Raw genomic sequence first — 23,979 nt, 5'->3', positions numbered from 1 at the left:
TGGCTCTTGCAGTCATTTTCAATCCAGAGCATGTATGTATGAGTAATAGGCAACAAATATATAGTTCACTTTTTGTGTTTGGGTTAGCTGAAAACGCTGCACGTTCAACATCTGAGGACAGAAAGTATTGTACTAAGCAGATTAGTTGCATGAACTGTTTTAATATGTGCCAAGTAAAGGTAATGTGAGAGTCAAAAATATTTGCTTTCAAAACTGTACTCATGGTCAAAATTTCATTTCTGTAGCTTTAAAAATAAAAAGTTGGTCAAAAGGTCAAAGTCAAGGATAACCAAGGACAACATTGATGCTTGTTTGCAAAACTGTACACATGGTCAAAATTTCATTGCTGTAGCTTTAAAAATTAAAAAGTAAGTCAAAAGGGGTGGGGCCAGCTTTTGCCCAAGGGGCATAATTTCAAATGTTTTGCTAGACAGTCATCAAATGATGCTCCACAACAAAATTAATATCAAAGGTATGGGCCTTGTGGTTTGAAACAAGAAGATTTTGAAAACATTTCTTAAATAAGTCTCTAGGAAACTTGTGACCCCCGGGGCAGTGCCAGTTTTGACCCAAGGGGCATAATTTGAACAACCATGGTAGTGGACCACTAAACTAAGCCTTGTTCAAAATAGGAAGGATCTGCATAGCTGTTTCAGACAAAATGGTTTTTAACATTTTCCAATTTTAGTATATCAAACCTGTGAACCTGAGGGCGTGACCAGTAATGACCACAGGGACATAATTTGAACAAACATTCACAAGCAATTGTGACTTTACATCAGGGCTTCTAAAAGTTCGGTCCGTACCCGGCGACAACCCCCCCCCCCCAAAAAAAATGACCCCCCCCCCCACCTAAAAAAGAAGACCTGTTCAAAAGTCTGATTATATAGAAATGTCACACATTTTCGCAACAAGTAATCTGTCAATATTTTTTCGCTATGTGGCAATTTGTAAGAGTGCTATAGAACCATCATAGCCGATTTAGATAGTCATTGATGCAAGCTTCATTCAAATGAGATTCTCATCGAGTTCTGCGGTGTTTCTAACAAGAACGACTGCGATCATAATTAACTGCGACCGGCGAGAACACAGGGGCAGGATGCGTTGTTTTGACACACCACACCCCCGTCCGTTTTTGTTTTTTTGTTTTTTTATCAATTTTTAGTAAGAATACGATGTGGTAACTGAAACTTGTGAAAATTGGCAAAAAAAATATTTTTTTAAATTTTTTATTTTATTATCTTTGTACAAATTTGCCAATTTTCACAAGTTACAGTAACCACATCATATTCTTACTAAAAATTGATAAAAAAAAAATAAATAAAAAAAAACGGACGAGGGCGTGGGGTGTCAAAACAATGCAACCTGCCCCTGTGGGGGGGAAGCGGTCAGACGACAAAAAGTGAAACAGTATTTAATATGATTTATTTGCTTAATGCTTCTACAGCGGGTCAACATTCAACTGATAATCTTGAATAATAATATATAATATCCAGATTTATAATCAGGGCTTCAAGCTATAAGTTTGATTTCGACAACGAATTTTTCATTACTGTGAATTAAAATGACGTTTGCGGCGCACTCAGCTATCAGACTCTGTAGTTAATCAAGCGTGTCGCTGTTGATATCTATATAATAAGGTTTACTAATTCGGAATTTCAATGCTTTCGCGGATTAACAATGACAATTGCATTTATCTTTAAAACCGTTTTTAACCAGCAATGCTTCTTTATTACAATTTTAATTTAACAGTTTGGTATTCAACAAACAGATATATCATGTAATGATTGGCGACGACATAGCATGTTATTGCTATGTGAAAATATGGACCGATTTTAACACTTAATCAGGATAGCTGCAAGCACATAATTAACTCATAATTTGTTACCGGGTAAATTGTGTCTTCTGCGACCTTCCAATACACGTGATTGGACCCATTGCAAGCGTCTGCTAATTAAAAGATATCGAGTGTTCAGCGTAGAGGAAAAAGCAGCTGGTCGCATTGGTCCGATGGTAACTAGGTCACTTTTATTGGGAGTAATTTTGAATGTGTGAATGACCCAAGGATGTTTGTGTATTACAATTTTTACTGACTTAGTCGTTTTGGACCGAAATTATAAAAAAACATGAGAAAATTTCGGACCGATTTTTTTACACTTTTTGAAACTGAAATCGGTCTGGCTTGGTCAAAATTGGTCCAGACCGGCAAATTGCCGGTTTTTAGAAGCCCTGCTTTACATGTAAACTTGATTAAAAATAGACTTTGCTCATGAAGACTTGGCTAAAAATAGACTTATAAATAGCATTTTTTAAAACTTTCAAACCCATAATCTAGGCATGCATGGGCGGATCTGGCTGGTTTTCGAAAGGAACCGAGCTTTAATGGATATCTAAATACTGTACAAGTTTCATCAAGATACAATCACAACTGAAGACTGTATCGTATTCACAAGCATTTTTTTTATGCTATCAAGGCCCATAATCTAGGCAAGCATGGGCGGATCTGGCTGGTTTTCGAAAGGAACCCAGCTCTAATGGATATCTAAATACTGTACAAGTTTCATCAAGATACAATCACAACTGAAGACTGTATCGTGTTCACAAGCAATTGTTTACAGACGCACTGATTTTTTATACTTTCAAGGCCCATAATCTAGGCATGCATGGGAGGATCTGGCTGGTTTTCAGAAGGAACCGAGCTCTAATGGATATCTAAATACTGTACAAGTTTCATCAAGATACAATAAAAACTGAAGACTGTATTGTGTTCACAAGCAATTGTTTACAGACGCACGGACGCACATACTACGTACACATTACCATTGCATAAGGTCTTCTGGCCTTTGGCCAGTAGAGCTAAAAACAAAATCAGCCAAATTGCAGTATGCATACTGGACTACATGATTCTAAAACTGTTCATTTTCCAGTACTAAATAAAGCACCTCAGGATGCCCAGAATGCACGACGGTTTTCAAAATCTTTTGACGGGGCATGCCCCCAAACCCCCTAGCAAAATTATGGTTCCTGCCCCTGCGATTCATAAAGGAGGATAGAATAGTTTCAAAACTAAAAGCGTTACATTAGAAAAAGTGCATTAATGTTTTTTTTCCAAAATTTACCTTTCTGGATGTGTTACATTAAAAATACAAAATAATCCTTTAAATGAAGGATAAAGACATATATCTAAATTATAGTGTTCAAAATTATATGTTGTTGGAATGGCAGTATTTTTTAAGTCTGTAAGGTTTATTTTGGGCCGCATCTGTGTTTCTAATTAATGTGGATCAACAAACACATAATTTCTCAGCAAACGGACATTAAGTTCTCACGAAATAAAAGCCAGACACTATCTGACAATCATATGTCTTTTTCTTCTGTAAAAGGGAAGTTGTGATGTATTGATTACAAATTCAGGTAGTAACAGGCTTTAAATGAGTCAAGCCAATACAATCAATACAAATATTCTCAGAACATGTCTGACTGTGATAAAACATCACTTAATCATAACCATCTGGACAAAGACTTTCATTCACAAGATGGCTAGAATTGATTAAATAAGTGTCTACCAATTTGTTTTTAATAAAAATCCAAACCATGTGGCATTATTTTCTGTACAATGAGATTCAGTTTACTTGTATTGAGTTACTCTTGAGGTAACATTAATGTCAGAATAAGTATGTAGAATTTACTTTGTACACAATAAAATAAGTTTCCAAAATAAAATGTTTTCCCTACCAACATAAGCTGTTTTGTTAGTATGTCACAGGAACTGCAACATTATATTTGCTTTAAATGAATGTTAAACTTTACAATAATTATATGAACTACTCTCTTCATTTTGTATCTCTTAAATAATAAAGTTATATTTTCTGTACACCAATCCTTGACACAGAAGACTTGACTTCCTGGTGCAATTTTCAGTCCAGGAACACCTATTTCCAACTAATAATTCATTGTGGGACTGCCAAAATAAATTTCATTGAGTATTAACCAATTTTTGGGAACTCCGTAACATTATTTAACAACCCCATTTTGTCAACCATGAAGGTCTCAGGACCCCATGCTGTGATAAATTTTTAGAGAAAACCCTGTTATTTCAGCTATGTTTCGGTTATGTATTTTTATGGACTTGTTTTGATACATGCAGGCAAGCTGTTGGGACGATACTGATTATTAATAAGTTTAGACATAACTATAATATGTTTATTTCGAAAATATCATTTCAAACACCACTTATCTTAACATGTTCATTTGCACATATATGCTACAAACACGGCCTTGTGCTGTGGGCAAATAAAGTATTCAAATGAAATAAACGTGACTATTCATTTTGGTGGCAATCAACCAAACTCAGTTTACTGGCATGTGCCTAGCCAGAATTCCTTGGTTCAAACATCTTCAACAATTTTACTCACATTTTATATGTTTAATATTATACTGCAAACCTTTGCATGGAAAAGCCTAAACTCCTATACTAGTTATTGACATCAACATTTGGTTAACACACCCTGCAATATATATAAAATCCATAATTTGAGCGTTTGGAAAACAATTTACAAGTGTAGGGCTTGCATTTTTTTCCACTGATATAATGATGTTTATTTAATACTATAAAAAAGTCATCAAAGCTCCTGTTACTTGTTGATCAGTGCAAGAGAAATAAAATATGTAACACTAGTGGGTACAGTGAGTGTTGATTACAGAGACCACCAAATAAATGGCATGCATGTTTTTCAGAAATGAAGATTTTTGCCTCGCTAATAACAATGTCACTGAATTCTAGATTTTAAGAATACAGCCATTTCTTCACAACACAAAGGGCCTTTGAAAGTTTAATATGCATAGTTCCCTCTAAACATGATTTGGAATGCTGCAGCAGTCTGCAAAATCAGTCACTTCCTAATTAAACAGCTTACTCAGAAAAAATCTTTTTAAGGACCGTCTTGCAATTCTTTAAGCCACATTAGACTTTCTAACTTCATGCAGAATGTAGAAAAAAATCATGAAACCATAGTTGTCATCAGATGTTAATATCATAAAAAAAATAATAAGTTTAAAAAGTGATTTACGAATTTGGTGGAAAAGTGTGCCTGGTGTGGGGCTCGAAAACACGACCGCCGGAACACTAGCATGAAGCTCTAACCAACTGAGCTATTGTACACTCCACGCGGAATTACCAATTTCTGTTTTCCTCGGCGATTTTCGTCATCGGGGACACGAAATCCAATTTATCGAAATCCGCTTTCCTCAGCGTTTTCACTCGCTCACCCTCCGAGGCTGATCAGTGGGCATATATAATTAGAATCACCGCGTTACTCAGAGCGAAACTCCGAGGAAACCGATAAGAATCTCCTACTGTACATGTTTCTGATTTTGTGTTATTTATTTGAATACTGTTCGTTAATTGTGTTGTTTCAATATTTTTCAGACTTACTTGCACATAATACGACGGTAATCCTTTGACGGCGCAAAAATGCAATATATGTTGATGTCCACTTTTGACCTATTCTAATAATATCTTACTTATTTGACTTTAGCCCCAGTTACTTACAGTAATGTCAACATTCTGTTTGCTACATATATTCAATTTCTATTAACTTTTTTACATTTAAACCTCCAGTTTGATAACAAAAATGCATTTTTCGCAATAACAAACATTGCCAGATAACCAAAAGTAGTCTAAATTTAGCGAATAATACGTCACTAAGAAAGTTGCATATCCCATGACTTCCCTGTGACTTCCACATTGGCAAAAAGACTAGATTGCGTTTCATACTCATAATTTTTAATTATTTACTTAGAAGTAATGGTTTCAATATTTTTTGTAACACAATATTCATACTAACACCGTAACTTCCATAAAATAGTTCAACTGAAAGCTGAATTGTATTAATTAAGAAAAGGAAATAGATTACGACAATATCTTCATACAGATGTAGATTAAATCGGCGATTTTAAAACCACAGAACATGAGTTACCTTCATACTTTTATAACAACATAATTAACAATGCAATTAAAATATTATCTGGAATGCGGAAAAGCATCTGATATGTATCACAAAAGAAATAGCAACAGGAAAAAATTCACACTTACATGGTACTCAACACCTGCATTACTCTTGGTTCTCAACAACACAAAAAGAGTATGACGTAATAATGGTAAACAAACAAACAAGTGGTGTTATATCTTAAATATGTGGATATCAACAGGCAATTAACGAATATTAGTTGAAAGGTGAATTAATTACTGAACGAGATATAGATGTATTGTTTTATTGCATATGTCTCCTTTCTTTCTTTACGAGGAAAAGCTGACAAATGTGAAAATGATTGATTTATATAAATGAAATAACTGCAAATGTAATTATTTACTTTCAATAATAGCAAGGTAGTAGCAAAGCATACAACTTGGAGTTCCACTTTAAGGCCAATAAAACAACACAATCACCAGGGATACTTGCAATAAAACCCTTGGCGAAAAACGAGCAACTCAGCGAAAATCAGGGGATTTTAGCGAGGAAAGCGGTTACGTACTCGGCGGATGTCCGCGATAAATTCAAAAACCCTCGGAGGGACCAAAGAAAGTGGTAGTTCCGCGTGGAGTGTACTGTAATTGGGCAGCTGGTTCTAGCCAATACTCCTCCCCCAAACCTTTTAGGCCTTTGGAGGCACTACTGCCGTTTACCGCTGCAACCAGTAAAGTAAACTTTGAAGGAAAAGTGTGCCCTGTGTGGGGCTCAAACCCATGACCGCCTGAACACTAGCACGCAGCTCTAACCAACTTAGCTGACCGAGCCACTAGTTCTAGCCCACTCAAGTCCATATAAACAGCCACTTCAGAGTCTTTGACCATTCTTGTTTAGGCGACTCTGCGTGTCCATATCCCACTTGTTTTCCTAGCAAAGATTGACAGATCCCAGCGCTAAGTATATTGAGCGGAAAGATAATGGGCACTTGCTAGGTAGTTCAAAAATGGCGATGCTTTGTTGACAGATCGTTCTAAATTAAGTTTTCATGAAAACTAAGTGTAAGAGGAGCTCAAAATATTTTATGTGTAACTGTTGTTTTATTTAACAATGCAGTGTTAAATATTGTGGAGTTACAATATTTTACATTGGTATGAATCAGTCGACTTGTGGCGTTTAGGACAAAATGAATATCCAAATGTAATTTTTTTTTCCCTAAATGCACACTCACACTACAGTTCCCAGAGTGATGAGTCTAGTATGCGAGGGTAAGAACCAGTTGTCATAATAACACGTCTATTATTTTAGACTAAATAACCAGAGCTCTGTTGGTCATGTTACACTTAGTATTGACTTCCGATTCGGCGTAACCTCTGTATCAAAATAATATAAAGGCTTAAAGCAGTATAAAGACATGGTTGCCAATGTCCAGCATGAAGTAAACATTCCAAGTCATGTATGTTTTGGTAAATTACCTTTACTATATCAAGGCGGGCTGATTGGTCTTTTCTGGTGCAAAACGGCTACTTGTTATATGAAAAATATACCGAGCTTTTAAGATATGGGTTACAACCGGGATTAATAGCCATCGAATTTGTTTCTTGTTTTTCTTCGGTATGCGAAGACAACTTCCGCTGCATAGAATTAATGACTGGATTATACTTCTTTATGATAGAATAAATGTCACAAAAAATGAAAAAAGAACCAGTCTGCATACCTGCCCGTAAATGTCCGATTGTATCCGTATAATAACCGGAACCAGTTCTATATTTATTCCGGGAAAAGTTTGATTTCATAACACGAATTGTTGCATGTTTTAGTAAAATTCTGGTTGTATCATGGGTGACGACTATGCTCTTGCATTGCAGCTTCAGTCGGATTTTTTTGCAGAGCACCAAGATTTCCCAAATCCATCGGATAAAAATGGAAATTCTCAGGAACCCACGTCCCTTGTTGACCCATACTGGGAAATGACAGACCCTAATCCTGACATTAGAGCTCTCTTCCTACAGTTTAATGAACGCTTTTTCTGGGGACAGCTTTCAGGAATAGAAGTGAAATGGAGTCCAAGAATGACACTGTTTGTAACAATTATATCTCTAGTAGTCAAAATAAGTACACCTGTAGTTTTGAATGGGTAAGAACCAGCCTCCCGGTTAGCTCAGTCGATTAAAGGGCTGTGCTAGTGGGGATCAATAAATCGGCCCCTTACCAAATTGGCCGTCTACCAAAATCGGCCCCTAAGATGTTTCGGCCCTGCCATTTCGTCCCCTTAATTAAACTGACTCGAGATGTTTCGGCCCCTTACTGATTTCCAACAGAACATTTTGGCCCCTTAATTTTAATATTTTTTTTAATATAAAGAAAAAATATAATTTGTCAAATTTTATCTCAAATGAAGTTGTAAATGAGATCTATAAATGCACAAATAGACAAATATTCATGAAATACATTGATGTGTTTGATAAATTTTTTTAATTCAAGTCTAAATTCAAACCCTTATTTTCAATATAAAATTTTAAAAAAATGAAAGGAAGAATTTTGTGACTGTGAAATATTAATTGATCAATAAAGACTTCAAAGAAAATTTGTCTTTGAACAATGTATTTTTTGTCAGGCAAACTGTTGGTGTTGTGGGAGTACAAAAAAGACATTCAAAGACGTGTGAATGAATAAGTGTCTTTAATTTGTTAATGTTCTTTATAGTTGATTTGAGTAATATAAACAACGTCTCAATTCAGGTATATATATTAAATCGTTTCTAAAGACAGGTACCATTTTTTTTAAATGTTTTGCTGTGCTACTCTTAATTTATCATGTATTGAAAGATCAATACTAGCGGGGTACTTTCGTGGGTTTTATTTTACCATTTTATATAAATAATAATAACTTACAGTTAATGATAAAATCTGATGTACAGCTTAGTTGATGTCAAGTTTCAATGCTTTTCACTCACATTGGCACGTGCTGTTGTCATAGTTGCATCGGTACATTATAAAACACAATTTTCAGGTTATTTAAGTATCAATACATCTAAGATAGTAAATGGCCACAAATTCAAATGATTAAATATGATAAACTGCTTTTCCATATGCCTACGTTTCAACCATCAATTTATTATGTACTTATTTGAAGTATACAATTGCTCTCAATATTTCATAAAATATACCCTTATTCAGTCAATATGTGTAGTGCATTCAATACATATTAAAGTTTTAAACTGTGCCTACAATTAAAAAAATAATCTAGTAAAGCAAAAAGAAGTAGGTACCCTTTTAATTCTAAATATAAAAATGCATACATAATAATGACGTTTAGTTGCTGTGTACTTTTTGTCTTTTTTTGGTGACCTGAGTGTAGACGAATACACTTGTACACTTGTAAAGTGTCACAAATTCCAATGCCTGATACCTGTGTGGAATGTGACAATTCGCCATTAGACCGTCTGTCTCTGAAAAATAACATCTTATAACTATCAGATTTCATTTTTTTTCAATGATTATTATTCATCTAAAAAGACATCTCCATAGAAGATTACTTCAAAGCAAGGAAAGAGTTAACTAAGGAGTTTTTGAGAAATGTTGGTGCCATCTACGGCGGTCGATTGGTGCTTGATACAGTTTTAGACAGTGGACTTGATATTAAACAAATATCATTATACCTCTTGTTAATATTAGCAACATGCTTATGTATATTATTTAAAGATTATTTGAAGATTTTTTGAAGTTTCAATATTGATTTTTTTAACTTGATTTTTTTTTATAAAAAATACCATGAATAAATGTCTATATTCAGATGTATATTTGTGATCAAGTTTAAAGATATTTTCTTTTAAATCTATTTTTGTTTGTCAATACCTATTTATCCATATAATTATAACTGTTTATGTGAATAATTGAAATTGTATGGGTATTTTCTTATATTTAGAACAATAAAAAAAAATAAGGGCCGAAACGTCTCCGTAATCAGGGGCCGAAACGTCTACAGGATGGGGCCGATTTGGTAAGGGGCCGAAAAGGTAACCGTTATAACTAGGGGTCGATTTGGTAAGGGGCCGATTTGTCTGGTAGCCTGCTTAGGTTTACTTACAAACTATACACTGGGGCAACTGCCAAAGCCTAACACCGGTATTTTGAAATGTCTGCTGGGCTTGTTTAAAACTTTGTTTATATTGAAATTCATATTTGAGGGTATGTTGCTATTCGAAAAAAAATCAGCAGGCTGGTTATGATACAATCACACATCCACCTGACCCTGTACATATTGTCCTTCATGAGGTGGATTTCAAAGACTTCATACGGGGCTTGAGAAGTAATCGCAAGTACATTGTAAAATAAAAGGCCCAAAAGTCTGTGTGAAAATTGTATAGCACCCATACAAGTGAAGCTGGGGCTTTATTGGGCCTGTGCAATTTTGTTAACAATTTGTCTACATGCTTTATAATGTGCGAATAAAAGTATAAAATCAAATAACAGGAATAAAAAGGGAGCGAAACACTCATACGATTAATTTGCCCCCTACAATGTAACGATGGACATGTGACTTGGAGCTGTTTCAATAAAGGATTTTAAGCTTAACTTAAATTGAATATAGGTCACAAATGGCAAAATACACTGATTTGTTTTATTTCCTGAACTTTGTTTTCATTTTAAATACTGGCTCAAGTTCAATTCACTCAAATTTGTAGCAAAATAATAAAAATAAAACACTTAAGATAATTTCAATTTACGACTAAAATCGACTAAGATCTTTAGTGAAACTTCCCTAGGTGATTTGATGTCATACAGACACATTGCTCTAAATTTTCTCTAATTTTACACTCAATAGGTTTTATTTTGATGATCTAAATTTTTTGAGATGCAATTTTCAGTTAACTTTCTTTGAAATCTCTGTACTGCCAGGTGTGCTGGTCTGTGCTGCTATGAAGGCCGAGGTGGGCTGTGCTCTGTGCGTCTTAGTGTGCCACTTTTGAAACTCAGGCCTAGGAAGGACCTAGTGGAAACCCTCTTGGTACAGTATTAATAGAATCAGTACACATGTACTTAAGTCTTTCCATTCCACAAGTTATAGAACTACAAGTGCATTACTTGCTTCATTCATCATTGTGAAAGTTTTTATTTTTAGCTCATCTGAGCTATTGTTATATGGTGATTTTCCATTGTCAACATTTTTTTCAAACAACTTCTCTTCCTAAACCACTATAAAAACTTCTCAGAAATTTTCTTTGGGTGTTCCTCTTCCAGATTCTTTAAATGAAATTGGTTACATGCAGAACTCTGTTTTCCATGTCAAATATCTTCTCGGGAACTTCTGACTTGATTTCAATATAATTTCACAGAAATGTTCCTTAGTTGACTCTGTAATAAATTCCTTCACCACATATTTGATTCGTATATATAAACTTGGCCGCAAGGGGCAAGCTTATTTTCACTATATCTATATGGAAAACTATTAAAAATCTTCTTTTCAGAAACCATTGTCCTTGTTTCAAAATGAATTTACAGAAATGTTCCTTAGGTAACCATATAATTCCTTCACCCCGTTGTGATTCATGAAAACAACAACATGGCCACCAGAGGCAGCAATGTATTTTCTTTAGAATTATTATTTAGATACTTATAAGATATCAACTTCAAACTACATGAACATATTCACAGTTACAATGTGCTCTGCTGTGACAGTTATATATATTATTATCAACTTAAATACTGTAAGAGTTATAGCCCTTTGTAACTTTTTTAACAAATACATTTATTTCATGTTTTTGTATGCTCTTTACAAATGGAAAGTATTTTAGTTTCACCTGCAGGGTACGGACGGGCAATGTCCAGTATGTTGTCTGATCAATAATATTTTAACCATTAGTCTAATTCTGATCAAATTTGGTCAGAATGTTATGGGAATAACATCATAGACAAGTTTGATAACCAGCCATATCGCTATATTCAATAAGTTTAATAAGCAGCAGTTTCGCTATATTCAATAAGTTTAATAAGCAGCAGTTTCGCTTTAAATAGTCATTTGAGAGTTATTGCTCTTTTATTATAGAAATTAACTAAAATTGGTTATGTCCTCTCACTAACTTTACAAGCATTTTTCCAATCATCACCAAATTTGGTCAGAATGTTTATGGGGTAATACCTCAGATGAGTTACTAGCCAAAGTGCTAAGTCACCCTAGAGAAATTGCTCTTTAATTATAGAAATGTCTAGAGCACCCATTAAAGTGATTGATATAGGGCCATTTTGGCCCCCTTGTTTATGAATTGGTGCTGAATTGTAAATCTGTATAATAAAGTATAATTCAGATGAATTCAAATTGTTCAATGATGGTTTAATTTTGCTGCAATAACTGTTTTGATATGTACAAACCTTACAGAAATATCAATGTTTATGTTCACACATGAGTATACAGCATATTGATATACTAATAATATAAAAAAATGCTTTATCTGTTGAAACCCTTTTACTGTATATTTTGTTTGCATATTTCAGCATGAAATGATCCATGCCTACCTGTTTGTTACAGACAACAACAAGGTAATAGTGTGACGCATTGCTATGATGTATTTTTTATAATTATTTTATAATTTGTGGTGTGGAATAAAAACAACAACACCTTAAATGATTATATCATGAAACTATGGCTGTGTGTACTTCTTAAATTCTTCACTTTAAAAATTATTTTAGAATTGGATGAGGTTCTTTTTTTTCCATCGAGGCATCCTATTGTATTAAGTCAATTTAAATTCTAAAAATAATCACATCAATGTAAACTTGATGTGAATGATACATACATTGTATGATGTGAAATAAAAATTCATAAAAAGAAAAATCAACTAGGCCTTGTGAAGTAATTAAGTCAAGTATTTTTCATTTGGTTTAAACAGTTCTAGACATGATCTTTCTTATTAGTACTGTCTTTGACCAGGACCATGATGGACACGGACCTGAGTTCCACAAGCACATGTACCGAATTAACAAGGAGACTGGCACCAATATATCAGTAAGAGGACGGGTTGTTCCATCAAAATGAAAATGAAAAATATATATTTTGGTCCAATATTAAAACATGCAGTTCACCTGAATTTTCTTTTTAAGATTTAGCACCCATCGTAATACTGGTTGTGTAAGTTTTTATTTTGAGATCACATTTAAAATCAGACAAGTACTGGGGTATCTAGGTTTTGTTTACAATATTTATAACTTTATGTTTAAGTTTATTTTTTTAATCAATTGCTGTGTAATGTCTTTGTGTAAAGAGGTACAGGAGAAGTTTTACTTTCACTGAATTGTCCCACTATGAAGTCAGACCGTGTTTGGAGAACTTGTCCCATGTGGGTTCTATTGCTTAGATGCAAAGTGTTCACAACAATACAGTGAAATAAAAGGCAATTTGTCATAATTTCCAACTTTTGATAAATGTTTTTACATTGTCTCAAGTTTAAAAATCATTGGCTTAATACATAGGTGTTATTTTTTGCTATGTTTTACTATGTAACGAGCATATGGGATTCATCTCCAAATATGGTATAAATTTGTAATGGTTTGACTTTGTGTCAAGATACAACTTTTCTTGTAATCATAAAAAGCAATTATATAATTAAATGAATCACTTAAAATGCATGATTCATAAAAAATAACATTTACAGACTGTTCCAATAGAGTGAAATATCTCCGGTTTTCAGGTGTACCACAACTTTCATGATGAGGTTGACGCGTGTCGTCAACACTGGTGGCGCTGTGACGGCCCATGTCGAGAGAGGAAGCCGTACTTCGGCTACGTGAAGAGGTCCATGAACAGGGCGCCATCTAAAAATGACACATGGTGGGGGCAGCATCAGTCCACATGTGGTGGGACATACACAAAGGTGAAGGAGCCAGAGGGGTATGGGAAAAAGAAGGGAAAGAAAGACAAAGATGGTGGAAAAAAGGAAAAAGAAAAATCTGAGAAAGGTTAGCTTATTTCTACTACACTGCAGTAGTCTTGTTTATTTGTAGGATCACTTCAATGTTTTAGAATGTCTTTCATGAGGGGTATTGGCAATCCAAGAAGATTGTTTACAGGTAAAGTAAATATGAACACACATTTATTTTCATTGTTCAGCATACCTGTTGTTGTTCCCTATGAGTGGTCGAAATAAGCATAAGCCCACCAGCCATGCACTGTTAAAATTCAGGATTTTATAAAAAAAATATTATGCGGAATTGGGCTTGTCAATTATAAGTCTATTTTTAATGATTGCTGTAAAAAAAATTCATGTTTACATTCATTTCCAGAAAAATCGAAGGATAAAAACATGGACATTAGAATATTTGGAGGGACAGGAAAATCACTTGGTGGTTCAAACAGTTCAATTGGAAAACCAACCAGTACAATTTCAAAACTGTCCGACTTTGAAAACCTTGACAATAGTTCAACATCTTTCAGCGTTCATTCCTCAGGTGGTTCACAGATGTCAGTGAAAGATTCTAGACACAGTTCTTCAGACAGCTCTTCACAGTTTCTGCCAGGCAGTAAAACTCCTGGTAAAAGTAATGCTCCAAAGAACAAGCCAGTGAGCCAGGGAGGCACTGCATCTTTTAGTGGGGCTGGGGTCAAGAAAAAGGTCATTGACTTTGATTGGTCTGATTCTGAGGATGATGAATTCTTGTTAACTTTGTCTAAGTCAATGGAAGAGAAATATAATAAATCATCTGAAAGTAGAAAAGACTTGTCAGTGTTCAGTGACGATAGTGATATAGAAGCCATATGCACCGGGAATGACTCGATAAGTAGCCAAGGAGCAAATCTTGCCTCCAACAATGGTAAATTTTCAACAGGTTCAGGTGAAAACATGGACAGTGCTGAAGTACATATACCTGGCTCCAAGAAAGATGAAATAAGTGTTGAAAATGATCACAATGACGTAAGAGCTATGCTGCGGAAGGTGTGGGGTGCGAAACAGTTCAAGAGTCACAAAACACCATTGTCCAGTGGTTCGGCACTGCTTAAAATCAACACTGCCAAGCCTGTGAAGAGATTGTCAGACCATGAGGGTGATTCTGTGATGATAAAGAAACCAAAATTGAATGAAAGTCATGGAGTGTTTGGTGGAGAGCGGACTTCGACATCTAGATCTAGTGGTGTCTGTAATAGTAAAAACAATAATATTCAAAATAGCAGTCAAGCAAAAGCAGTTGTTACTTCTCCCATTTCAAAAATGTTCAACCTGGTAAGAGAAACCAAGTCTGACTCCAACAATGGAAGAAACCAGTCAGTTGAGAGATGTAACCAGTCTGACTTGACTCCGAGTGCAGCAAGTTCTGGTGCTAGTAATGTGGCAAATACGGACAATGTAGAAATGTCCTCTTGTCCTGTGTGTTGTAAAATGGTGAAAACAACCTCCATTAATGAACATTTAGATTTATGTTTGACAGAACAGGCAATGTCTAATTGACCAATGTACTCTTGATGTATCCTCAATGCTATATGTATTTGACTGTAAAAAAACATGCTATAATTTAGCAATAAATGTGCACATATGAATATGGTCACACACTATTTTGATTTGAGCATTCACTTATTGCTTTGCTGTTGTTATTCATCAACAATTGTTTGTGAACACTAGAATCTTAAACTACAGTTTTTATCAGATCTTTACAAACCTTTTTCAGATTGTTGGTCTCTCTGGTTATAAATGTGCCATGCCATATCGAAACCCAATGCTAAACAAAACTTGAGAACAAAACTGAGGCTTTAGTTTTGATTGGACCATCACTAGATGGTACTTAATAAACTTTAGGTTCTACATTTTGATAAAAAATAAATTGTCTGATCTATAAACAAGATCAAATGTTAACATCATGTTAACACAATGAGGAATTATGTCTCCCCCTCTCTGGGGGAGACATATTGTTTTTGCCCTGTCCGTCAGTCCGGTAGTCCGTCAGTCCATCAGTCCGTCTGTACGTCACACTTCGTTTCCGATCGATAACTGGAAAACCACATGACCTAGGATCACCAAACTTGGTAGGGAGGTTGGTCGTGAGGTGTAGAGGATCCCTAATGTTTTTGAAGTCACTAGGTCAAAGGTCAAGGTCGCGGCGACCCCCAATATAAAAAACATTTCTGCTCAAAATCTTGAGAACGGTTTGACCTAGGTTCACCAAACTTGGTAGGGAGGTTGGTCATGAGGTGTAGAAGATCCCTATTGTTTTTGGGGTCACTAGGTCAAAGGTCAAGGTCGCGGCGACCCCCAATGTAAAAAACATTTCCGCTCAATATCTTGAGAATGGTTTGACCTAGGTTCACCAAACTTGGTAGGGAGGTTGATCATGAGGTTTAGAAAACTCCTATATTTTGGGGGGTCACAAGGTCAAAGGTCAACGTCGCTGTGACCTCTAATGTAAAAAAATATTTCCGTGCAATATCAGGAGAATGCTTTGATCTAGGTTCACCAAACTTTGAAGTTAGGTTGGTCATGATGTCTAGATGATCCCAATTGTTTTGGGGGTAACAAGGTCAATAGTCAAGGTCGTGGTGACCTTCCATGTAAAAATCATTTGCGTGTAATATCTTTATGTCTCCCCCATTCATGGGGAGACATATTGTTTTTGCCCTGTCCGTCAGTCAGTCCATCAGTCTGTCAGTCAGTCAGTCAGTACGTCACACTTCGTTTCCGCCCAATAACTATAGAACTCTTAGACCCAGGAACTTCATACTTGGTATGCTAGTTGGTCATGACTAGTAGATGACCCCTATTGAATTTGGGGTCACTAGGTCAAAGATCAGGGTCAACGTGACCTTGAGGTGAAGAAACGGTTTCCACTCAATAACTAAAGATCCTTTGGGTCCAGGAACTTCATACTTGGTATGCTAGTTGTTCATGACTATTAGATGACTCCTATTGATTTTGAGATCAAAAGGTCAAAGGTCAAGGTTACCTTTAGGTAAAAAATGTTATGTTGGCAGTGACCTTAAGCTTAAAAATGGTTTCTGCTCAATAACTAAAGAAAGCTTGTACCCAGGAACTTCATAGTTGTTCATGACTAGTACCGGTAGATGACTCCTATTGATTTTGAGATCAGTAGGTCAATGGTCAAGGTCACCGTGACCTTGAGGTGAAGAAACTGTTTCCGCTCAATAACTAGAGAACGCTTGCAACCAGGAATTTCATACTTAGTATGCTAGTTGGTCATGACTAGAAGATGACCCATATTGATTTTGAGATCACTAGGTCAAAGGTCAAGGTTGCCATGACCTTGAAGTGAAGAAAAAGTTTCCGCTCAATAACTAAAGATCCTTTGGTTTCAGGAACTTCATACTTGGTAAGCTAGTTGTTCATGACTAGAAGATGACCCCTATTGATTTTCAGATCAAAAGGTCAAAGGTCAAGGTTACCTTCAGGTAAAAAATGATACGTTGGCGGTGACCTTAAGCTTAAAAATGGTTTCTGCTCAATAACTTAAGAACGCTTGTACCCAGGAACTTCATTCTTGGTACGCTAGTCGGTCATGACTAGTAGATGACCCCTATTGATTTTGAGATCAGTAGGTCAAAGGTCAAGGTTGCCATGACCTTGAGTTGAAGAAATGGTTACCGCTCAGTAACTAAAGAACACTTGCACCCAAGAACTTAATACTTGGTATGCAAGATGGTTATGTAGATGATCCCTATTGATGTTGTGATCAGTAGGTAAAAGGTCATGGTCACGATGACTGTGAGCTGAAAAATGGTTTCCGATCAATAATTGAATAACGCTTGCGCCCAGGAACTTCATACAATGCAAACTTCGTTTACATTTTCCATGATTAATCAACAATACTTTCTTCTCTTCACTATTTAATATAATCGAATAAACCAAACTTCACTGTTGGTTTGTCTCCAGTCCAAAGTTACAAATTTCATGTCCATCATTTATTTTTTCTCAGCTACGACCACACAATAGGGGAGACAAGCGCTTTTTCAAAAAAGCAATCTCTAGTTTTTATATTGCTGAAGTTATAGTAATCGCACAGTATGTTGAAAATGGTTGACTTTGTAGCAATCAGTCTTCCAAGAATTGTGAAGGTGGGAAGGTGTGTTGCCCATAGCATAACCACTGGTGTCTTGAAGGTCAAAGTCGCATTTTGATTTGATGTTTGACAATTGATTTCATAGAAATCCTCTTTGTCTCAGCCATAACTTAAATTGATAACGAATGTTTACATAACAGCCAGTCACCAATGAAAGAAGTGTTGAGCATGACATTTTTACTCTCATCTTAAGGTCAAGGTAACATTTGGAGGTAAACTTATTTTAGCCATTAGGTTCTACCTCAGAACAGTGATTCAATCTTGATGTTCGGGTAAAGCCTAATCAAGGCACAATGCTAAGGCCTAGAAGACACTGAACGAGAAACATACAATGTTCACACGGGCAGACCACACAGGCATCAACATATATTTATTTTAACTTCACTGTTTAAGTCTTCGAGTTTTGGAGTGGTCGGAGACATAGCAGTTCACTAGGTGGCAAGTTTCATCACCAGATACCCCCGATCTGGTCCCAGCCCAATACTCTACTGCGCTTTGCTTTGTTGTGTACCGAGGGCGATCTGGCAAGGAAAATCGTGTAATTATGATCAATTAATGAGGCTATTTCATTGGTTCCAGAAGATACCAATGCGGAAATAATTATGCTCAAACACTCATACTAATGATTTCCCATAGAAAAAGAACTCTGGCAAAAGCTCATGTTGAACTTGGTCCGCCTCATCACTACAAATTTTAAAACAGCTACTTCGACCACTCGCCCGTGGAGACAACTGACAGTACAGGGTTATTGAAGAGTTTTTGAAGAGTATTTAATTGTAACATGCGTTTTCATTGGAAGAGTTGTCTCTCCTGCCCCCTGGACCCCGCCGAAAGGGTAATTGGGCCGAGTTGACCCGACACCTGCCTCATGCACAATCATTAAAATCAGGTTTTGTCCGTCTTTTTTTGCCATGGTATGTGTAGCGGAAGAACGCATACATGCCATATCCCCCGGCGGGGGAAAATCCCCCTGAATTTCGACCGATCCCCTGGAATTAATTTTTTTCATTTTTTTCTCAAAAAAATGCCTAAGGTTGACTGTGGAAAGCATCAATAATATTATGAGTGTGAAATTCCATGAAGGACCATGATGACTAATTCCAAAAAATATTGTAATTTGAGTGTATTTTTGTATTTATTCTTATATTATAAATGCAGATATTGCGCACGTGAACGTACCGTGGTTGTCGACGATGCACTAGTTTAGAAGTTGTTAACCTCACACTTGTTGCCACTTATCAACAGTTTACATGCCGCGCCACTAAACGGCCACAAACGAGGACATATCGAACACATACGACCAAGAAATAACAGTAATAATATATGCTACTGGAAGTCTATTAATATTATTTTAGGTACCGCCTTTGAATGGACAATGAAACCACCTAGGGTTTCACTGGGGTCTTAAACCAGTTGATGACAACTCATCCTCACATTTTTCCTGACAATTTGAAATCAACAACTGCATATGCAAAAGCATATTCGGGGCCAGCTTCAGCTTGAAGATCATGTAGACGATGAGAAATAAAGTAAGGCTGATTGTATAAACTAATAAACTAACTTTAAATACTTAACGATCAGATAGAGACGTCACCAGCAAAACATCAAATCTTTTATTAAACATACCTGAATATTCTATTCCCTCCGACAAAACCCGATCAACCGCATTTGACACGTGTCTGTGACAGCTCTTGTTTTTTTATGTTACAAAAATGTCAAAATGTATGTACCTGTGGGATTTGTTGAAACTTGGACGCGAAAGAAAAATATATCGCTGGGTAGTAATCAGAAATTAAAAAAATCTTTATTAATATCCCGTATGAAAATTGTTCTCCCTGTTCCCCGATCTTATCTACCGCTACCAGTTCGCGTGATAACACTGGGTAAAGAGAGTACAAAATATAGAAAAAAAGAACTAGGGGTCAGTTAAAAGATACACTGGTTAAGGATAGTCAATTCTGGAAGAATAAGAGGTCGGTTAGAAAACAAGCCCAGTAAGATGAATATATTATGGAAAGAAGAAGTAGTGGTCAGTTAGGAAAATACGCCGGGTAAGGCGAGTAAGTTAAGGAATGAAGAACTAGTGGTCAGTTAGAAAATACGCCGGGTAAGGCGAGTAAGTTAAGGAATGAAGAACTAGTGGTCAGTTAGAAAATACGCTGGGTGAGGTGAGTAAGTTCAGGATGGAAGAACTAGTGGTCAGTTAGAAAATACGCCGGATAAAGTGATTAAATTCAGGAAGGAAGAACTAAGGGTCAATAAGAAAATACGCCAGGTAAAGTGAGTAAGTTCAGGAAGGGAGCAGAGTAAGTTCAAGAAGGGAGAACTAGTGGTCAGTTGGAAAATACGCCGGGTAAAGCGAGTAAGTTCAAGAAGGGAGAACTAGTGGTCAGTTGGAAAATACGCCGGGTAAAGTGAGTAAGTTCAAGAAGGGAGAACTAGTGGTCAGTTGGAAAATACGCCGGGTAAAGTGAGTAAGTTCAAGAAGGGAGAACTAGTGGTCAGTTGGAAAATACGCCGGGTAAAGTGAGTAAGTTCAAGAAGGGAGATCTAGTGGTCAGTTAGAAAATACGCCGGGTAAGGTAAATTCAGGAAGGGAGAACTAGTGGTCAGTTAGAAAATACGCTGGTTAAGGGGAGTAAGTTCAGGAAGAAAGAAGTGGGGATCAGTTAGAAAATACGCTTGGTAAGATGAGTCAGTTCATGAAGGGAGAACAAGTTGTCAGTTAGAAAATACGCCTGGTAAGATAAGTTCAGGAAGGGAGAACTAGTCGTCAGTTAGAAAATACGCTGGGTAAGGGGAGTAAGTTCAGGAAGAAAGAAGTAGGGATCAGTTAGAAAATACGCTGGGTAAGGTGAGAAGGTTCAGGAAGGGAGAACTAGGGATCAGTTAGAGCATACGCTATGTATAAAGTGTAAGTTCGGGAAAGAAAAACTAAGGATCAGTAAGAAAATACGCAAGTCGTCTTGATTCAGGTACGTTTTTTTTTTAAATATTTTCAAGGAATATTGCTCAGTCTGTATATTTCGGTTCAATATATTGAGATGTTATCCCACAATTTCAGGCTGGCCATGGCAGTTGCATTCATTCGGTATGTCTCTGAAAAAAAGAGAGTTTCCTTTTGATAAATTAAAGCAATTCGATCATTTCTAGTGAAAATATAAACACATACACGTTTGTCTTAGACCAAAGTAATAACAAGACACCCAAGGTTTTATGATTCATCTACACGTTTATTTATATAATCATGTTTCAAGTTCATAGCACGCACTGTATATAACTTATCTGCTTTAAAGGCCTATCGCTTTTTTCGTGTTTCACGCTAATGTGGGAAAGAGATCACGCGAGAAGCGTGCTAGCGCTTCTTGAGAAATGTGCAAGCGCATTTTCCTGTGTGCGCCGCGTAAAATTCGAATTTTCCAAACGAGTCGGATACAACCTCCCGGATCAAATCGCAGTACTCATAGCCCTACTGTATAATCACCTCGGATATTGTTTCAAGAAGAGGACATTGAATTTGACGTTATCGGGATCAAGATTTGGACCAATCTCATTTAAATCATATCGTGACGTTCACTTCATGTCATTACGTTATGTAACGTCGTGAAGCGTGTATTGGGGATCTGATTTTAATGAGATTGGATTTGGACGTAACTTAATCTGCTCCAGCGTTGGGTAAAGAACGCACGCCAATCATATTACTTTCTATATATGCTGTACAAAGTGGCTTAAAAGTGGCAATATGACAACAGCGGCCTGTAAGATATATCTACCGTTGTATATTTACAGCTTTATGTGTAATGCATAGCTGTTGTTGTTTCCAAGGTAAAGCTACACCAGTATATTTACAACATACTGTTTTAATTTATAGCTAAGGCTTTAAATATAGCTACAGCTTCAATTGAAGAATGTTGTTGTTGTTGTTCTGGTTTAAAATACAGCTGTGTCTATAAAGCTTCAGCTATTTTGTGTCTTACTATTTTGGATAGAAACACATAGAGCCATATATTTATGGGATGTACTTGCATGTACTATCAAAGGGAAGGCGATAAACCAGTATTGTGCTCACGGCTTTTCACAGATGATGTATGCATTTTCTTCACAATAATGGTCCTCCCACAGATATCCACTGGGCCCCCATAGGACAGCGCAGTTTTGACTGGTTCCTGTCTGCGGCTGGCCTGGCGCCCAGTTTTGGTAGCCACTGGACACCAGTCTGTGGTCCGTGTACCAGCGCCAGACACCCTCTACCTCATCGTCCGTGGCACCGAGGAAGAAGAAATTGTTGCGATCTGAATGACAGGAAGGGCAACACTTATCCTATTTATCAAAAGACAAGGCACTTTATGGGGTTACGTCTCGGGTCACTCCCTGCTCGCGGCATGCTCGTGTTAACTCCTGACATTTCGGACCCAAGTTATTAACTATTAGCATTGCTATAAAGAGTTACAATATTTAACCGTGAAAGGATTTGTATTTACACGGTTTTGCATTACTGCTACACGCATCGCTATTGCGCGCACTGCATAAATCCTTCATAAGATAGCCTGCTACATTTGGTATTTCAGACTGTACCTTCGAAATATTGAAATCAATTATTGAAAGAAGCAGCTTTTTAAAACAAAAAAATATATTATGCAGGCTGCAAACAAGCATTTCCAATTTACCGTGTTTAAACAAACGTTTGCTCATGTCTTGAAGGAAAAGAAGCTCTTCTGCTGACTCGATTGTTGTGAGGTATGCCCCCCCCCCATGGGTGGACGCACAAAAATGCTTGGAAAGGAAATACAAGCATGAATATATTTTGAAGGCAATTAATAAGTATATTATTTGTCATAGATTTCAAATTTTGGTTATGGTTTATAGAGCATATTTTAACATTTTGACTGCATATCAGTGACTGATGTCCCGCAGAGGAGCTTTCTCTATTGTCTTCACTTGAAATGACTGATTCGGCTTATGGCTTTAATCAAATATCAATGCTCGGCCGTCAGTCAGTGAGTTGGTAAAGTCATGTTCGGGTCCAATAACAAAATTAATTTTAAATTACATTACCGCTCCCTCTACAAAGTGCATTTTGATATCATCGTCAAAAAGATAGCAGGAGGAACCAAACGTCACCCAGCCGTCATCGCACGCATTTGTGAGTAGAGCTCCTGTGGAAACAACAAAGACAGTTTCAAATTAATTAAGACACTTCACATGACAAACTTTATCTAACTAGATATATTTTCCTTTGTTTTCCTCTCGCTTCTAAGTGACCCCCCCCCCCCCCCTCCCCCACACCATTTATATGTATATATATATATTTGTTCTTACCAAGGTGGACGCATACGCAGATGAAAGAGATGCGAAGTCTCATTTGTCGTATGTGCACGCCTGCTGTTACAGACTGTTATAACGAGTGATAGATAAATATTCACATGTACGTAACCACACGCTTGTTTATGACTATATATGATTTCGAGAGATAAGAACAAACCAAACGGCACCAGCGCATTTTTGACATTTTGCCGAGGATGACATTGTGCCGAGGATGCCAAAATGCGCCAACCCTATCCCTCCTCGATATATCGTTGAATCCTGGATCCACGGATGATGATGATGATGATGATGTTGTTGTTGTTGTTGTTGTTGTTGTTGTTGATGATGGTGATGATGATGATGATGATGATGATGATGATGATAATGATGATGATGATGGATAAACATCATCATCATCATGATCAAAATCATCATCATGGTAGAACCATGTGATATGATTACAATGCAATATTTCAAGCGTCGACTGATAGTGGAGACTGAGAAATTAATAAGAAATGAATAGGTTGAAAAATAGACAGTAATAATAAGCGTGAATAATATCAATGATGACATTAACATAAACTATTAATTGTACTTCTCATATTTGGAATTTGACTGATACCACTGCGTAAGAAATTTACCGATACGACGAT

The 23,979-nt window shown here is 36.4% G+C and overlaps 3 protein-coding genes across 7 annotated transcripts in view; 1 reads left to right on the top strand and 2 right to left on the bottom strand.

Annotated features, from left to right (window-relative positions):
* LOC128207820 (uncharacterized) overlaps positions 1-7,717 on the bottom strand; it is a 31,551-nt gene extending 23,834 nt beyond the window's left edge. For 2 of the 4 annotated variants that reach the window (XR_008256765.1, XM_052910963.1), the window contains exon 1: positions 7,442-7,595. The gene's annotated coding sequence lies outside the window, so the exon portion shown is untranslated. Of the gene's footprint in view, positions 1-4,415; positions 4,434-7,441; positions 7,596-7,683 lie in introns of those variants that run through there. The other 2 variants (XM_052910964.1, XM_052910966.1) reach the window with 2 other exon arrangements.
* A 7-nt stretch (positions 7,718-7,724) lies between these two features.
* On the top strand, positions 7,725-15,515 carry LOC128207821 (DNA-dependent metalloprotease SPRTN-like). Of its 2 annotated transcripts, none has more exons than XM_052910968.1 (6): positions 7,725-8,046; positions 10,868-10,976; positions 12,461-12,505; positions 12,897-12,971; positions 13,654-13,921; positions 14,246-15,515. In XM_052910968.1, the coding sequence occupies exons 1-6, from the start codon at positions 7,805-7,807 to the stop codon at positions 15,403-15,405; spliced, it is 1,899 nt and encodes a 632-aa protein (XP_052766928.1). In that variant the 5' UTR covers positions 7,725-7,804; the 3' UTR covers positions 15,406-15,515. The 2 variants fall into 2 exon arrangements, with proteins under 2 accessions (XP_052766928.1, XP_052766927.1); XM_052910967.1 differs by having other exon boundaries at positions 7,725-8,103.
* A 5,509-nt stretch (positions 15,516-21,024) lies between these two features.
* Positions 21,025-23,384, bottom strand: LOC128207796 (perlucin-like). The gene is made up of 5 exons (XM_052910933.1): positions 23,342-23,384; positions 23,078-23,178; positions 22,690-22,795; positions 22,092-22,314; positions 21,025-21,121 (listed from the first exon to the last, which is right to left on the bottom strand). Exons 1-5 carry the CDS (start codon positions 23,382-23,384, stop codon positions 21,070-21,072), a joined length of 525 nt encoding a protein of 174 aa, XP_052766893.1. The 3' UTR covers positions 21,025-21,069.
* Between the last annotated feature and the right edge of the window lie 595 nt (positions 23,385-23,979).

The sequence above is a fragment of the Mya arenaria genome, chromosome 11, assembly GCF_026914265.1.
Source record: "Mya arenaria isolate MELC-2E11 chromosome 11, ASM2691426v1".
Taxonomy (NCBI): Eukaryota; Metazoa; Mollusca; class Bivalvia; order Myida; family Myidae; genus Mya; species Mya arenaria.
The sequence above is the reverse complement of the archived record's forward strand: the minus strand, read 5'-3'. Positions and strand labels throughout refer to the sequence as shown.

Excerpts from the sequence above, each read along its gene's own strand:
- LOC128207821 (XM_052910967.1), top strand. The coding sequence starts at position 7,805 with ATGGGTGACGACTATGCTCTTGCATTGCAGCTTCAGTCGGATTTTTTT. Across the intron at positions 8,104-10,867 it reads ACACCTGTAGTTTTGAATGG|GTGTGCTGGTCTGTGCTGCT; the intron begins GTAAGAACCAGC and ends CTGTACTGCCAG. Across the intron at positions 10,977-12,460 it reads ACCTAGTGGAAACCCTCTTG|CATGAAATGATCCATGCCTA; the intron begins GTACAGTATTAA and ends TGCATATTTCAG.
- LOC128207796 (XM_052910933.1), bottom strand. The coding sequence starts at position 23,384 with ATGAGACTTCGCATCTCTTTCATCTGCGTATGCGTCCACCTTG. Across the intron at positions 23,179-23,341 it reads CTGCGTATGCGTCCACCTTG|GAGCTCTACTCACAAATGCG; the intron begins GTAAGAACAAAT and ends TTGTTTCCACAG. Across the intron at positions 22,315-22,689 it reads CAAACGTTTGTTTAAACACG|ATCGCAACAATTTCTTCTTC; the intron begins GTAAATTGGAAA and ends CCTGTCATTCAG.